Below are 18,304 nucleotides of genomic sequence, written 5' to 3'. Positions count from 1 at the left end.
TGCGCATCTACTTTTATGGGTAATAACCAATGTGTCCTTTAACCTCCATCCCCAACATCACAATGGACTTGAGGGAAATTATAGAAAGAAAATATATAGTCTTGCATAAGATCATGCAAATTACAGAATATATTTGAGTGAAATGAAATGATTTAAATGTTAATAATATTGCATTCTATCCTATGTACAGTACTAACAGAATATTATATAATCCTGAACTACATTTAAACATTAAATTCAGATAAAATGTCTGAACTCAATTTTTGAGTAGCAGTAAGCGCTCCTAATGAAATCATAGAATTTACAGTGCAGGAGGAGGCCATTCGGCCCATCGAGTCTGCACTGGCCCTTGGAAGGAGCATCCAAGCCCACGCCTCCACCCTATCCCCATAACCCAGTAACCCCACCTAACCTTTTTGGACACTAAGGGCAATTTAGCATGGCTAATCCACCTAACCTGCACATCTTTGGACTATGGGAGGAAACCAGAGCACCCGGAGGAAACCCACGCACACACGGGGAGGATGTGCAGACTCCGCACAGACAGTGACCCAAGCCGGAATCGAACCTGGGACCCTGGCGCTGTGAAGCAACTGTGATAACCACTGTGCTGCCATGCTGCCCCATTAAAGCTGAGTGAGGATTATATCCGAGGTGTATAGTTGTCATTTTGATCTCTCGATCTATTGGTTCATTACCATAATTCATGGGTTATACCTTGAGAGACAGTTCTCCTCAGCTGCACACCTCAATGCATACATGTGCATCCTTTGGATATACATGGAAGCTTGAATGTAATATGGATCAGGTATCAAGTCAGGAAGCCCTGAAAAAGAAATGTAAGCATATTTGCATTAAGATTTAATAATCAGCTGTAACATAACATAGCTGGAGTACAAAATACATTATCTAAGCTATTGGAATTGTCTTGAGGTTTTATAAATCTCACAGACAGCTGGAACTTGTAGCTACAGAACCCAGCTACAGAAAGGGACAAGACCAATAGCTAATGTGAGTTACCATTTCTCAGTTAAACCTTGAACAAAAATAAAAATTTCCGGTGCCTCCCATTTGCCAACAGATGTTTCTGGGGTGTAGGGATACTATCTTGGTATCCAATTCCAAGTCAAAAAAAGGAGGCAGGATAGAAGAGGGGTAGGACACAGGCAGTATAGCTCAACTTCAGAAATTTGGTTCTGTCGATCTTTAAAATTTGTCAAAATCTTAACAGCTAATACATCTGTATCATGGGACATTGAGATGAATGGGGAAATTGATAACAGGCCAAGAATTATCATTTTGGTGCCCAGTCTCTCTGTCAGTTTTCAGTTGATCAACTGCCAAATACACCACTGAGAAACAATTGATTTTCTGGCCCAGCACTATTACAATTATACTTCAAAAGCGATTGTTATAAAACCCAAAATAAATAAAAAGCTTCCGATGTGGGACATTATCCATGTAACCCAGGGTGTTGTTTCAAGGTGATTAGGGAGTTCTTTGAACCTCCTGGTCCATATTCCTCTTAACCCAACAGAACCAAAACAATATAGATTAACTTGTCATTCATTTTTTTTCTGTTGCTTGAGCAGTCTTGCTTTATGCAAATTGGCTAATTCACTGGTTGTGAAAGGCCTCTTTCTGTGTTTTATTACTATAATTTGTTCAGATTACTATCATACACTATGCCCGAGCTGGGGTTGTCAGTGGTGGAGCTGATTGTACTCAATAATTATCTGCTCACATGAAAACACTGCCACCCTTTCCATTTCTCCCATTATCTCTCTTGAACCTTCCACTCCCCTAAATTGTTTGACTGCTTGTGTAATATCCGGCACTAGATGAGCAGGAATTTCCTTTAGAAAGTTATGCTGCAGCTATACAAAACCCTAGTTACGCCCCACTTGGAGGACTGTGAGCAGTTCTGGGTACCACACCTTAGGAAGGATAGTTTCGCCTTGCAGAGAGTGCTATATAGGTTTTTTTAAAATGATATCTTGACTACAGGGCTTAAGTTATGAGGTGAGATTACACAAATTAGGCCTGTTTTCACTTCAATTTAGGTTAGAGGGTGATGTGATTGACATATTTAAGATATTAACAGGGAAAGACAGGGTAGATAAAGATAAACTATTTCCACTGGTTCCAATAACCTTCAACATTCTTTCTTTTCAGATAGCAATCCAATTCCCTTCTGAATACCTCGATCGAACCTGCCTCTTCCACTCTCTCAGCAAGTCCATTCCAGGAATGTTTTTTCTCACATCACTTCTACTCCTTTTGACCATTATTTTGAATCTGTCCCCTCTAGTTCATAATGCTGTCTTAAGTAGGAACAATGTCTCATTATTTATCTTGTCCACACACTCCAGCATCTTGAATACCTAAATCAAGTCTCCTCTCAGCCTTCCGCCCCCCACCTCGCATTTATCATAGAATTTAAAGTGCAGAAGGAGGCCATTTGGCCCATCGTGTCTGCACCAGCCCTACTTCAGCCTACCCCCGGAACCCAGTAACCCCACCTAAGCTTTTCTGGACACTAAGGGCAATTTACATGGCCAATCCACCTAACCTGCACACTTTTGGACTGTGGGAGGAAACCAGAGCACCCAGAGGAAACCCACGCAGACATGGGGAGAACGTGCTAACACTGCACAGACAGTGACCCAAGCCAGGAATCGAACCCGAGACATTGGAGCTGAGAAGCAACAGTGCTGACCGCTGTGCTACTGTGCCGCCTGTTACCTGCATTGAGCTTTATCTGCCACTTGTCTGTTCAATCCACAAACATGTCCATGTCCTTTTGAAGTTCATGACTATCCTCATCACAGTTGACAACTTTTCAAATCTTCATATCTTCTGCAAATTTTGAAACCATTCCCTGAACACCACAGTCTCGGTAATCAGGAAGAGCAAGGGTCCCAATACTGATCTCGGGGAAACTCCACTACAGACATTCCATTCTGAAAAACAACAATTCTGCGTCCTGTCATGCAGCCAATTTCTTATTCAAGTGCCTACTTTCCCTTTTATTCCATGATTAGAATATTTTGCCCTACCTTTGCCCTTCGAGGTGGTATACCTTGACGTAGCCTGCAATACTTCTTTCTTTGCTCAGCCACCATTTGTTCTGCCAATATTTGATCCCAACTCACTCGACTCATGCATTGTCATCACATTGAAGTTGGCTTTCTCCCAACTAATTATTCCTGCTATGGATTACTCCTTGTCCTTTTCCATGGCCAACATAAACCTTATGATACAATGGTCACAGTCCCCTAAATGCTCTCCCACTGATATTCCATCTATTTGGGCCAACTCATTCCCCAGAAGCAGGTCCAACAGTGCCTGCCCTCTCATTGGACCAGAAACACACTGCTGCATAAAATTATCTGAAACACATTCCACAAACTCTTGCCCCTTTGCGCTATTCCTATCCCAGTTTATATGTGCATAATTGAAGTCTTCCATTATAATTACTCTTTCTGCAGCTCCCTGTAAGCTCTTGGCAGATCTGTTTCTCTACATCCTTTCCACTAGTTTGTGGTCTATATACTATATCAATGATGTGGAGATGCCAGCGTTGGACTGGGGTGAGCACAGTAAGAAGTCTTACAACACCAGATTAAAGTCCAACAGGTTTGTTTCAAACACTAGCTTTCGGAGCACTGCTCCTTCCTCAGGTGAACGAAGAGGAACTTCATTCCTCTACAAAGAGTAACTAGAGAAAGTTTGTCCTTGACCCCCTCTGGAACATCTTCTCTCTCTCTTTAGTACAATCATTAATCCATACTGCCACTCTGCCGCCCCCTCCCCTTCCCTTCCTGTCTCTCATATATACCATGTATCTAGGAATATTTAAGCCAGGTCTCTGTTATAGCAGTAATATCATAATTCAATTTGTCAACCTGTGCAAAAATGTAATTGCTTACAAGAGTGAGTTGGAGATCAGTTTACATTGCATGGAAACTACTGAATATTTCCTAACACGTTGTATTTCACAAAACAATAAGTGCTCGTCTTAGAACAGTATAACACCATTGCCCTTTGGCTCAGGGCTCAGATACTCAGGGCCAGATGTGTTTTCTGGTCTGATGGCCAAACTATAGGGACCCAGGAAAGGTTTAATTTCCCGCTCGGTGCTGAGAGAGCTGTTCCCAGCGGGGTGGAAGGGACACAGCCAGGACTCCCTCACTGGATTGCTAATCAGAAACGCCACCAGCACTCATCATAGATCATAGAATTTACAGTGCAGAAGGAGGCCATTCGGCCCATCGAGTCTGCACCGGCTCTTGGAAAGAGCACCCTACCCAAGGTCAACACCGCCACCCTATCCCCATAACCCAGTAACCCCACCCAACACTAAGGGCAATTTTGGACACTAAGGGCAATTTATTATGGCCAATCCACCTAACCTGCACATCTTTGGACTGTGGGAGGAAACCGGAGCACCCGGAGGAAACCCACGCACACACGGGGAGGATGTGCAGACTCCGCACAGACAGTGACCCAAGCCGGAATCGAACCTGGGACCCTGGAGCTGTGAAGCAATTGTGCTATCCACAAGGCTACCGTGCTGCCCCACTCACTAGGTATTTTTCACAATGGACCTGATGAATTTCCTGCCCAAATGTCCCTGTACATTCAAGTCCGGGTTGGTGAACGGGATACGTATCGATGAGATTCATTGAAGCGATCAAAGGTTGCCCAGAGGTAGAGATGGAAAAGATTCTGAAAGGGGGTGGTGACTGGGGGGGGGGGGGGGTATTGTTCTTGTTCGTCTCTTACCCAAAGTGTTCTTTAACAGTAACAACCCCTCCACCACCCAAAGCACATTCCGCACCCAGTCAGCATGAGGTAGGCTTACCGCTTTGGAAGTACCTGTTCCCAAGGCCAATTCTCCTGCCGACCACGGGCCGGGATGAGCGTGAGGATGAGGAGTAGACATTGTAAAACACGCTGTTGCGGTTCTTGAAGGGATTCCGCGGGTCGTCCCCTTGCATTTCAGCTTATAAACCTTATGATACAATGGTCACAGTCCCCTAAATGCTCTCCCACTGATATTCCATCTATTTGGGCCAACTCATTCCCCAGAAGCAGGTCCAACAGTGCCTGCCCTCTCATTGGACCAGAAACACACTGCTGCATAAAATTATCTGAAACACATTCCACAAACTCTTGCCCCTTTGCGCTATTCCTATCCCAGTTTATATGTGCATAATTGAAGTCTTCCATTATAATTACTCTTTCTGCAGCTCCCTGTAAGCTCTTGGCAGATCTGTTTCTCTACATCCTTTCCACTAGTTTGTGGTCTATATACTATATCAATGATGTGGAGATGCCAGCGTTGGACTGGGGTGAGCACAGTAAGAAGTCTTACAACACCAGATTAAAGTCCAACAGGTTTGTTTCAAACACTAGCTTTCGGAGCACTGCTCCTTCCTCAGGTGAACGAAGAGGAACTTCATTCCTCTACAAAGAGTAACTAGAGAAAGTTTGTCCTTGACCCCCTCTGGAACATCTTCTCTCTCTCTTTAGTACAATCATTAATCCATACTGCCACTCTGCCGCCCCCTCCCCTTCCCTTCCTGTCTCTCATATATACCATGTATCTAGGAATATTTAAGCCAGGTCTCTGTTATAGCAGTAATATCATAATTCAATTTGTCAACCTGTGCAAAAATGTAATTGCTTACAAGAGTGAGTTGGAGATCAGTTTACATTGCATGGAAACTACTGAATATTTCCTAACACGTTGTATTTCACAAAACAATAAGTGCTCGTCTTAGAACAGTATAACACCATTGCCCTTTGGCTCAGGGCTCAGATACTCAGGGCCAGATGTGTTTTCTGGTCTGATGGCCAAACTATAGGGACCCAGGAAAGGTTTAATTTCCCGCTCGGTGCTGAGAGAGCTGTTCCCAGCGGGGTGGAAGGGACACAGCCAGGACTCCCTCACTGGATTGCTAATCAGAAACGCCACCAGCACTCATCATAGATCATAGAATTTACAGTGCAGAAGGAGGCCATTCGGCCCATCGAGTCTGCACCGGCTCTTGGAAAGAGCACCCTACCCAAGGTCAACACCGCCACCCTATCCCCATAACCCAGTAACCCCACCCAACACTAAGGGCAATTTTGGACACTAAGGGCAATTTATTATGGCCAATCCACCTAACCTGCACATCTTTGGACTGTGGGAGGAAACCGGAGCACCCGGAGGAAACCCACGCACACACGGGGAGGATGTGCAGACTCCGCACAGACAGTGACCCAAGCCGGAATCGAACCTGGGACCCTGGAGCTGTGAAGCAATTGTGCTATCCACAAGGCTACCGTGCTGCCCCACTCACTAGGTATTTTTCACAATGGACCTGATGAATTTCCTGCCCAAATGTCCCTGTACATTCAAGTCCGGGTTGGTGAACGGGATACGTATCGATGAGATTCATTGAAGCGATCAAAGGTTGCCCAGAGGTAGAGATGGAAAAGATTCTGAAAGGGGGTGGTGACTGGGGGGGGGGGGGGGGGGGTATTGTTCTTGTTCGTCTCTTACCCAAAGTGTTCTTTAACAGTAACAACCCCTCCACCACCCAAAGCACATTCCGCACCCAGTCAGCATGAGGTAGGCTTACCGCTTTGGAAGTACCTGTTCCCAAGGCCAATTCTCCTGCCGACCACGGGCCGGGATGAGCGTGAGGATGAGGAGTAGACATTGTAAAACACGCTGTTGCGGTTCTTGAAGGGATTCCGCGGGTCGTCCCCTTGCATTTCAGCTGAGCTGCCGGCGGGGGACCCCCGGGCGCCGGGGTTGCCCTCGGGCAGGGGGCTGGCAGCCCGGGGAATCCCCCGGGTGAAATTGACAGCCAGGGCGAGCGGCTGCCGGGCTGCCACTGTCCTCCCGGGGCCTGGGGGCTGGCGGGGTCGGAGCTGGGCTGAGGTGCGCCTCTCCCCATCACTGCTCAGGTACACACTCTGCTGCTGCGCGCCGCTGCGGTGGGCTGCCGGCCGGTAAGCAGTCCCGCTGTTCAACAAGCTGTACACCTGCCCGTTATTCTCCCATCGGATCTTCTGCCTCCACTGCCCATTCGGTTCCTCCTGCCCATCCACATCACTCGTCCCCCTGGTCGAAAGGACATACAGACAAACGGTGAGGAATCCTCTCATTTCGCTGTCAGACAACTTTCTTTAAAATAAAAAAATCACAAAGTTACTGATCTCCGAGTTGGAGCCACTTTGGGCTGCCGCCTGCACCTTTCAGAGCGGAGGCGAGGGCAGACAGTTTTTTAAAAAAAAGTTTGTGTATCTTGCCTCATGTTTCCTCATGACTGATGCGCTCAGATATTTTAACCCTTTAAACACAGAAGTACTTTAGCAGCTATCGCCCACTTGGCGAAAACGAGCCAGTGCATCTTCATGTAAACTCAGCACTCTCAAATTCAGGTTTCGCAGGTTAATGCTCTGTGTAAAATCGTTCCAAATCGTTTACCACGTGGCTTGTCCAGCTTGGAGTCTCCGGTTAGAAAAAATTCCAATAGTGTAAAATCAGGGTCAGGCTTTGTGCGACGGTTGTGATGCAGAAATCCTCCCTGACCGCCCAACGTAGCTCCTTTTAATCTGGACGGTGGCATTGCTCAGCAATTCCTTGCTCTCAGAATATTACAGCAATTAGACCACCATTCAGGCTGTTCCTTAAAGCAGAATTCCTTCCTTCATTGTGGCTGGGTCAAAATCCTGGATTCCCCTCCCTAACAGCACTCTGGATGTACCTACACCTCAGGGACTAGCGGTTGAAGGGCAACTAGGGATGGGCAATAAATGCTGGCCTAGCCAGTGACGGCCACATCCCATAAATTCATATAGTTTAAAAAACATGTTACCTGCTCTAACATTCCTGTCATTGTAAATCCGCACATTCCTTCTGGCAGTACCACAGGTTTTCCGTGAGGAAAGATCAATTCGGGCTATAGATATCCCATACAGTGTTGGTTTACTTAAAAGCTATTCTCAGTATCAGACATTATTTGTAAACGTTTGTTGTTTTATTTGTCACTTGACGGGTTAATTGATCCGCACTCTTTCTACGCCCGGCCCAGCGCCAGCCCTGGATTTCCTGCTGATCAAATTGTTCTCCAATGGTGGGGATGACACATTTCTTCCCATTCGCCCGGGAATTTAGTAATTGAAGCTTATTTTCCTGGGCGAGAAAAAAATTGTTTCCAAAGGCGCGTGGAGCAGATTAAATTGCTTAAATGTCTGTGAATTTCCCCTTCAGCCTCCCTCCCCCCCAGTGCAGACTTTCTCAAGCTTTCTACTCCTGAATTGCCCCCCCCCCCCCCCCCCCCTTTGTGTAATACAAAATCCACGGCCCCCAGTATAGGGTATTTTTTTCTCTGTTTAAAATTAGTTAACCAATTCAACCTGTGTATTTACGAAAAATGTCTGGATTTAGCTCGCATGACGATAGGAGGCGCGGAACCTCCGGTGCAGTATTTATTATGACGGAGTGCTGCAGTGAGAAAGGTTGGAAACGAGAAGAAGTGAACGATGAGCATTTGTGTCTTGCAAACAGCCCGATGGAGGTCTTAAAAAGGCTTCCTTCATCTGCACCAGTGGGCTCACGTGTCACAGAATTAAGAGGTGTCGTTATTTACAGGCATTTAGTTATTTTTGGGGATTACAATGTATTGCTGTTTAGGGCCTGATTAATTTGATGTACCCGATAATTCTGGAAGCAATCTTGAGAGATAACAAGTTCACTCGTGAGCTGAGATAGTTAATGCTTCTTTAAATGAGAAAAGCGACCTCATATGCAGTTATTAAGTCAATCAAACGGACGATTTATAATAATCTTTTTTTTATTGTCACAGGTAGGCTTGAATTAACACTGCAATGAAGTTACTGTGAGAAGCCCCTAGTCACCACATTCTGGCGCCTGTTTGGCTAAACTAAACGGCTGCAGGGTGTCCGCTGCTCTGCAAACCTGCAAGATAAATGTGATAATAAATAAAAAGGGTGGAGCAGGAGAATGGAAAGGCAGGAGGGATATGGAAGGGGAGAATACCAGCTTCGCATCCCTGCCATTTAAAGGTTACTTTCACCAGCCATTAATTTCAGTTGTAATACACTTGCTGGTATGTGTGGACATCAAGTGAGAACAGATTTGGGTGCAGCTGTGCTGACATGTGGTTGCAAAGTAACCGAGAGCTATTGATACCCGTGGAAACATACCTGCAGCAAAAATTAATGCTTTCCATAGGCATGAGGATTCATATTGTTGTAAAGCTAAATTCAGTGGCACCAAACTTTGAAAAGTTTGCAGTTTTCATTTATTGAAAAACATCCTGATGTTATTTCTTCATTAATGTTAATAGGAAGCATAGTCCAGAATTTCTTGACCAGCAATCAATGCAGATTCTAAATGGGGAAAACAAATAATTAATTCAAATGGCTCAGACCCTATGGAGTAAGGTCCCTGTCTAATATTTGATATTGAAGACGAAGTCAATTAGAACAATTAAATTTGGCTGCTATTCAGTGGTTGTGTTTGTCTTGCCTCAATTCTTTCCAGGAATATGGAACAAGAGGTGGAAGGGTAGAGACATAGCACCATCCAATCCAACCAAATAAACTTTTGACTCAATGAACTTTAATACAAAATAAACAAAACTGTTAACAGTGAATACCCCTTATGGTATCAAGACAAATCAGTTTGATTCTCCCTGTTCAATCTTTTGTCCCCGACAGAAGCAAATGCTTCTCTTATCTGCTATTCTAGATCTATATTATTTACTCGCTGTGTGCTGATGACCACAATTCCATCCAGTGCTTGCTTGAAAGTCATGTTCAGCAATGCCACAACTGGACTGATCATACATGGGTGTAATTCCCTCACACAGTAGACTCATGTTTCCCACTGAGTGTTACCGAGTCAGGCCCTTGCACCACTGAAGCAAAAAAACAACCGTTCCAATTGTTCTAATTTAACGTGACCTTCAAAGATAACAGAAGTTGGCCACAACCCATGGCATTGCACCTGAGCACAATCCAATACATTTTCGGGAGAAGCAGAGAACTATTGGGACTGGTTGTGAAGTTTAATTTAAATTGAGAGGTTGAAGTAATATAATATTAGGTTTACATTTCACAATTAATTTTATCCTATTTTCTTGGGAAACTTTGTCCAGCAGTCAGGCACAAGCTGTGTCTTCCAGGCTGAAAATAATCGGGTGTCTCTAAAACTTTGAAATTTCTTGAATTTCAGTCCATTTTTTTTTTCTTCCAGTTTTAGAAACATAGAAACATTCGGCCCTTCAAGCCCTCTCCACCATTCATAATGATCATGGCTGATCATCCAACTCAATAGGCTAATCCCGCTTTCCCCCATATCCTTTGATCCCCTTCGTCCTAAGTGCTATATCCAACTGCTTCTTGAAACCATACAACCCAGAGAGTTTTGGACTCAACTACCTCCTGTGGTAACAAATTCCATACGCTCACCACTCTCTGGGTTAAGAAAGTTTTCCTCATCTTTACAGTGCACTACTCTACCAGTTGAGCTATCAAAGGCACTGTTTTCCTCATCTCTGTCCTAAATGGTCTACGCCGTATCCTCAGAATGTGCCACCTGATTCTGGACACAGTTACCATCAAGAACATCTTTCTTGCATCTACCTTGTTTAGTCGTGTTAGAATTTTATAGCGAATACAATTCGAACCGATTCAATTTCTCCTCATACATCAGTCCTGCCATCACAAGAATCAGTCTGGTAAACCTTTGCTGCACTCCCTCTATAGATGGAACAGCCTTCCTCAGATAAGGGGACCAAAACTGCACACAATATTCCATGTGTGGCCTCACCAATGCCCTGTATAATTGCAACAAGGCATCCTTGCTCCTGTACTTGAATCCTCTTGCTTTCCTTGTCACAGATATTACCTCCCTCATTGCAATACAGTTTTCTGAGTACCATAGAATCCCTACAAAGCAGAAGGAGACCAGTCGGCCCATCGTGCCTGCACTGACCCTTCGATGCACCCATTACCACTCTCTCCTACCTCCATAACCCTATAACCTGATCTGCACATACCTAGACACGAAGAGGAATTTAGCATGGCTAAACCACATAACCTGCACATCTTTGTTCTGTGGGAGGAAACCGGAGCACCCAGAGGAAACCCAAGCAGACATAGTGAGAACATACAAACTCCACACAGACTGTGACCAAAGGCCGGAATTGAACCTGGGAGCCTGGTGCTGTGCTGTGCAGCAGCAGTGTTAGCCACTGTGCCGCCTCCGTAGCCAGCAGGCTCATTCAAATGGCTATTCATCGCATACAAGCCAATCAGTAAGTATCATAGGAGTATTTGACCATGGAGGGGTCCAGGTGAATCCTGATTTCAGATAACATTCCAACAAGGCTCACTCCATAACCATTAGGAGTGGAAACCTTGGAAATCCTTCCTTCTCTAACCCAGGAACACCTTGACCATTTGTAGCTCTCCTAATGCTGTGATAGGGATCAACTAACTAAGGATAGAGCAGAGATTGAACATGGCACATTCGTAGACTGTATAATTTTAGTCCTTTTAGTATACAATGCCTGTGATAGTGATAGAACAGGTACTAGTAATACAGACTGGAACTGTTCATAGCCAGCTCTGTTGCCTTTTTGCTTGCTATAAATATGGCAGTTAATAAGGTTGCCCTTTTATCTAGATAGTGATATGATCTGCTCTTAGAGTCGCCAGGTATCAAATGATACTGTCACAAGGTTCAACCGGGTATCGATCAAAGAGCCAAACAACCAGTTAGTTAGTTCAAGATCAATGGTACTTATTTACACACAAGATTAACTTACACATGCAACATAAATACTACGAGCTAAACTACACCTAACAACTAAGACAATCTGTACTTAACTTCAGGCACCCGGCTTAGGTCAGAGGAACAGTGGCCTTTGTTCGAATCTGGATCGGCTGGATCTGGAGAAGTAACTGCGGTTCGGCTAGGATCATCCGTCTGTAGCGAGCGTCGAACTTGAACTTGCTTCGGGTCGTGGTGCTGCAGTTGGAGATGGATGTTGCCGGAGCGCCAGGTCCAAAAGAAATCGAACACATGGCAGTGCCTCTCTTTATCCTTGGGGAGGGTTTGCGCTCTTTTGGGTGGTCCTTAGGTTTGGACCCAATTAATTGGGCAGTTCTCGATCACTGCCTTTGATCTGAGCCAATAAAGGGGCGGGTGCCTTGATGGCTGGGCATGTCCTAAGCAGTCATTGACCTTGCTGTTTATGCTTCCTGAGTAAAGGGAGTGGCGCCGAAATGTCTGGGCTTGTATCGGTTACCTGAGTATCAGTTCTTTGTCTTATGGAGATGGGCCATTAAATGCTATTCGGTTTGGGGTTTCAATGCTGTCTGGATTCTCTGCTCACAAATATACATGCAGGCTCCGTGCCTGCCTGAATCTTACATTGTCCATATTTCCCTTTCGGCTTTGCGAACGTCCATGTTTCCTGTTGTAAGTAGCCATCCCAAATGGCTACAGCTCCATTTCACATGTGACCTTCAGCAGACCTGGCATTTTATGTATTGCCAATCTTTTCTTTTGCAGCCTACCTGTGAGATTTTAAGTAACCTGGTAATCAGTGCTATTGCCTACTCCTTCTTTAGTCCAAAGCCAAAGTATGCAAATGAACTCTACTATGAGACAGTTTTCAATAGACAATTTAAATTGGCCTTAATAAAATAGTAATATTAATTGGACTAACATTTAGTTGGCAGCTGCCATGGTTATTTGATGATGTGGGGAATCAAATGAACAGCCATGACTCCATCATGTACCTTTTATAATAGGATCAAGCACAGAACAAATATTTAACTATTGCTAACTATTGCTGTTGCTAACTGTAAACATCGCAAGCACACAAAATAATTGCTGGAAGGCCATTCGGCGCATCTTACTTCATCCAACCAGAAATATTCCGAAGTCCCCAATTAATCCAATCAATTCTTAAGAAATTCCACTTCCTCCACTATTCTGTAATTTTAATCCATACATGAATGCTTTTCCTTCTCTGAGAACTTTGACACTCGGAATCAGCTTCTCAGTTCTGAAATACCTCTCTTGCATCTTGATGATTAGAACAGGTTTCAATGATCAAAAGTGTGATTTATCCAATGCAAAATACAGTTTGACTCATTGGTTCCTCCCTTTCAGATTTATGAGAAAAAGTTTGGCTTACAGTACTTCATGTCACACTTCCCCAAATTCCCAAGTAAATCATGCAATTTGGTCAAGTTTTTGAAACCATGGCCTGAGTCTGTCAAGCAGGAAAGAAGTCCTGTTCCAGGACTGGAATAGAGCACCGATTTTTTCTGACCTACGGCTGGATCCTTGGGAAGCATTTTTCTAGCGCCAGTAAATTAAGGACACCACCTGAACCACCATCAAACTGAGGACAGTAGCCTGCCTCTCAGAGCTGTCAGCCTTAGAGGCAACACTATTACAGATTTTAATCAACTCTGAGTGATGATTAAAATCAATGGCGAGATCCTGAAAAATGTCGATCATTTTCCGATTTTGAAAGCCTCCCCTTGACGAAGGCAGGCAGACAATGAGATTCATTATTGCCTCTAATGTGCCAATTCAGCCTTCAGGAAAAGAGGACTTGAAGACCAGGATCTCAAACCTAATACCAAGATTGTGGTTTATGGGGCAGCAGTGAACCCCCTGTTTCGATATTCTTTGGGGATTTGGACAATCTACAGCAGACACCTCAAGTTAGTGGACAAGTACCACCAGCTGTCCCTTGATAGAATGTTCCAAGTCATGTAGCAAGAAAGTTAGTTCCAGAGCAGTATCCTTTCCCAAACCAACTTGCCCGGCATTGATGCACTAATCGTTTTGTAATCAGGAGGGCACTGAACATATTGAGAGACGTCATCAGGAACACACGTTGGCAACTTGAGGAGTCGGAAACAACCTCCAAACAACCCATCTACCTAATCCTTCAAGCATCACCTGCCGCCTCCCCCCTCCTTCCCCCCCATGTGGCAGAGTCTGCAGATTGCACATTATCAATCATCTGCAAAGCCATTAAACCAGGCATTTTCAAAGTGGGGGTTGCGACCTGCGGGTGGGTCGCGGGCGGGTGTCGGGAGGGTCGGGGTGCCATCCATTGCGATGTTCCCGATCGCGCGAATTCAGGTGCAACAGCCGGCTTTTAAAAATGCCTTCTGCGAGCAGCTTTAGAAATGACGGTCGGTACCGGCTTTAAAAATACGAGTTGAGGTCATTTCTCATTCTTCGCTACTCTAGACTATAGAATATAAGCCCAGGCTCACCTCTCACATTAAAGGTAAGAGAAGATGGTGGGTCGCAAAGGTCAGCCGGCATGGGTCGCGAACGTTGGCCGGCATGGCTCCCGAAGGTTGGTTGTTTGGTAAAAATGAGTCCTGGGCAAAAAACATTGAATTAAACCAAAGTCAAAGCAAGTTATTCTCGATCACACGGGACTGCCTTAGAATAAGAAGACACTTGGGTGCAGTGATTCTCAGCTTTAATTGTAATCAGCCATAGTCTATGAAGGACCAGAGACATCTCTCTGACAGACAATTTATAGAATTTCATAGAATTTACAGTGCAGAAAGAGGCCATTCGGCCCATCGAGTCTGCACCAGCTCTTGGAAAGAGCACCCTACCCAAGGTCAACACCTCCACCCTATCCCCATAACCTAGTAACCCCACCCAATACTAAGGGCAATTTTGGACACTAAGGGCAATTTATCATGGCCAATCCACCTAACCTGCACATCTTTGGACTGTGGGAGGAAACCGGAGCACCCGGAGGAAACCCACGCACACACGGGGAGGATGTGCAGACTCCGCACAGACAGTGACCCAAGCCGGAATCAAACCTAGGACCCTGGAGCTCTGAAGCAATTGTGCTATCCACAATGCTACCAATGGGTTACATACCCTGAGGGGCAGCATTCCACATCAAGCATCAGGCAAGGTAAGGCGGCAGGGCCTCCATGAACACCTCCACAGACGTTCACATTTGTCTGCTCCACACTCGAGCGAGGGAAGGAAATAGTTCACTAAGGCTCCTACTCCTCATTAATTTCCAGCGATTCTCCATGCTGGAATATGGACATGTGTGGGTGCAAAGTAAGGGCTGGACTACGTTCAGCTGTGATGGCTCCCCAGTTGAATAACCTGCCGACACACTGGGCACGATTCTCTGCTCCCGCACCCTTTCAGAGAATCGCCTGGGTCGCCAAATTTTCCCGCGACTCCGGTCCGACGCCCTCCCGCGATTCACGGAAGCGGCCAGATCGGCACAATCGCGTTTTGCCCGAGACAGCCAAAATGGCGATTCACCGGTACCCCCGCGATTCTCAGTGCCGGATAGGCCGAGCGGCCTACCCAAAATGGCGGGTTCCCCCCGGCGCCGTCCACACCTGGCCGCTGCCGGCGAGAACAGCGCGGGAACGCGGCCTGCGGGGGGGGGGCAGGGGGGATCCGGCACCGGGGGGGGGCCTCAAATGGGGTCTGGCCCGCGATCGATGCCCACCGATCGTCGGGCTGGCCTCTCTGAAGGAGAACCTCCTTTTTCCGCAGCCCCACAAGATCCGTCGGACATCTTCTTGCGGCGCGGACTCGGGGAGGGCGGCAACCACGCATGCGCGGGTGACGCCAGTTATGCGGCGCCGGCCGCGTCATGTATGCGGCACCGCCTTTACGCGGCGCCAAGGCCTGGCGCGCGTAAATGACGCGGCGCCGCTCCTAGCCCATGTTCGGGCCCTGAATCGGTTGGGATAGGGGCCGTTTCGCGCGTCGTGAACCTCGACGGCGTTCACGACGGCACGAACACTCTGTCTCCATTTCAGAGAATCGCGCCCCCTGTCTACGTTCCAACAAGAAAAAATGAACATTTGTGAAAGACTCTGGAAGGTCATCAGCATCCACTGGAGTAGTCCCCCTAGCCAAGGGGTTGAGAGGGGAGCAGAATTCAGGGATGTATACTAATGTTGAAGTAATGGGCAATTGGAGGCATTCTCAACTTGAACTGTATTGTTGATCAATAAAGGATCATTTTAGATCATATTGCATGGATCATCTTATTGCTGACAAAAGCCCATACAACATAGCTTTAAAAAGATCCCCACTCATCCATCCTTCCCAGACACACACTATCACTTAACAGTAACATGACAATTTCTTCCCAGTCTCAGAAGGCTGAACTCTGACGCAAGCAGGTTTGTTTGTTGTTCCACAAACTAACTACTGCCAAAAGTCGCAAGCATTGCAAAATTGGATATTGATTCTGAGATGGGCAACTCTAAAATAAAGCACAGGGGCCTCAAGATCAGTGGAAGTTCACACGTTCCTGTTGCTGAAGCAGTCGGTGGTCCAATCCCAACCTCCGCATAATACAACAAGTGAGGAAAGAGCTTCAAATTGTTCTCTTGTTTAGACAGGAACTTGGCAATCTCATCTGTGTTTGCACTGCAAGCAGCACAGGAAGAACCTTCTGAATTCCGCAAATGTTTAAAAACCTCAAAGGTTTCTCATTAAAAACAGAGCAAGAGAGTCCTCAGAGACATTATAGGGCTCAGTTGTGGCAATGGGAGAAAGTAGTGAAATGGGATGGTACAGGATTATAAAATGATACAGTACTACTCCCTGTAAGTATGAAGATAGAAAGTTTCAGAGATCAATTTGCTCAACGTTGGTGGGAGGGAAGGTAATGGGTGGCACAGTAGCACAGTGGTTAGCACTGTTGCTTCACAGCGCCAGGGACCCGAGTTCGATTCCCTGCTTGGGTCACTGTCTGTGTGGAGGACAGCACACAGTGGGTACCACTATTGCTTCAAAGCGCAAGGGTCCCAGGTTTAATTCCCAGCTTGGGTCACTCTCTGTGCGGAGTCTGCACATTCTCCCTGTGTCTGCGTGGGCTTTCTCACGATGCTCCGGCTTCCTCCCACAAATCCTGAAAGACGTGCTGTTAGGTGAATTGGACATTCTGAATTCTCCCTCTGTATCCAAACAGGCGACAGAATGTGGCGACTAGGGTCTTTTCACAGTAACATCATTGCAGTGTTAATGTAAGCCTACTGGTGGCAATAAAGATTGTTAATTATTATCAGTATGCACATTCTCCCCCAGTCTGTGTGGGTTTCCTCCGGCTGCTCCGGTTTCCTCACACAAGTCCCAAACGATGTGCTTGCTAGGTGAATTGGGCATTCTGAATTCTCCCTCAGTGTACCCGAACAGGCGCCGTAGTGTGGCGACTAGGGACTTTTCACAGTAACTTCATTGCAATGATAATATAAGCCTACTTGTGACACTAATAAAGATTATTATTATTAATGGAATCCTTATCAAAGATCTAGGGCGTGATTTAACCTCCGCGTTGTGCCCGATGGGTGCGCCGGGTAAATAGAATGAAAGACCAAAATCAAGATTTGTGGCAGGCGCGACCCAGTTTGCAATTCACCCGGCCCGCTCCCAATGGCGAGTTACAGATCTCGCCCAAAATAGCAAGTATATCATTAACTCTTATTTGTATTCATTTCAATCTCATTGAAGTTGAATGCAGCAGCTTCCTGGGAATTACCTGACTCACCAACAAGAAACCATGCAGGTAGCATTTAGTACTACTTTTTAAAAATGTGAAGCTGGCCTGATAGCTTCTGAGGGAGTTAGGAGGTGAGAAGCCATTTCCATTTTCCTGCATGCAGTTCAAGGGCTGGGGCCCTCAGGGGCTGGGCATGGTTGGGGGGCTGAAGCGTTCCAGGTTGGGGGTCATTCATGGGACGGGGGGTGGTGAGGGGCTATGCAAATGTGAGGCCTTCAAGCTATCTTTAAATATTGTGGAGACCCATGACAGGGGCAAGCTACAGTGGGTTTGTCACTCCCAACCCTTCCAAACAGAGCCTAGCTGTGGCTGAAAATCAATTTCACTCCCTTTGACTGTGACCAGCCTCTAGCTTCACAGCTGAATGCTATTGTAAATGATGAATTAGCCTTGTTAATTGTGAGACCACTTCCCAGCTGCAGGTTGTGTTTGCTGCTTGCTCCTGCTGGTGACTTGCAAATGCCTGGAGGCTGCTGTAGCTGAGAGTTTGTTTGCTGCTTGCTGCTGCCTTTTCAGCTTGCCTTCTGCCTCTTCCCCTTGGGCTTACTTGCTGCTTTCTGGATGAAGGGAAGAAAGAAAGAAGATTGTTGCCTTTTGGTCTCTTTTACTGGAGTGCGGCGAAAGGAGGATTTTGGCAGGTCTACTACAGAGCTGAGGATGCA

General features: G+C 46.0%; 1 protein-coding gene across 2 annotated transcripts in view; it reads right to left on the bottom strand.

Annotated features, from left to right (window-relative positions):
- Positions 1 to 7,589, bottom strand: part of LOC140395192 (protein-lysine 6-oxidase-like) — a 43,140-nt gene extending 35,551 nt beyond the window's left edge. Inside the window, exons 1-2 of one of the 2 annotated variants that reach the window (XM_072482719.1) lie at positions 6,636 to 7,589; positions 718 to 826 (exon numbers count right to left, since the gene is read on the bottom strand). In XM_072482719.1, the coding sequence (XP_072338820.1) occupies positions 718 to 826; positions 6,636 to 7,167 (641 nt within the window). In that variant the 5' untranslated portion in view covers positions 7,168 to 7,589. Of the gene's footprint in view, positions 1 to 717; positions 827 to 4,867; positions 5,024 to 6,635 lie in introns of those variants that run through there. The other variant, XM_072482718.1, reaches the window with a different exon arrangement.
- Positions 7,590 to 18,304: the final 10,715 nt, after the last annotated feature.

Source organism: Scyliorhinus torazame, chromosome 18, assembly GCF_047496885.1.
Source record: "Scyliorhinus torazame isolate Kashiwa2021f chromosome 18, sScyTor2.1, whole genome shotgun sequence".
NCBI lineage: Eukaryota > Metazoa > Chordata > Chondrichthyes > Carcharhiniformes > Scyliorhinidae > Scyliorhinus > Scyliorhinus torazame.
This window is presented reverse-complemented; position numbering and strand designations above follow the sequence as displayed.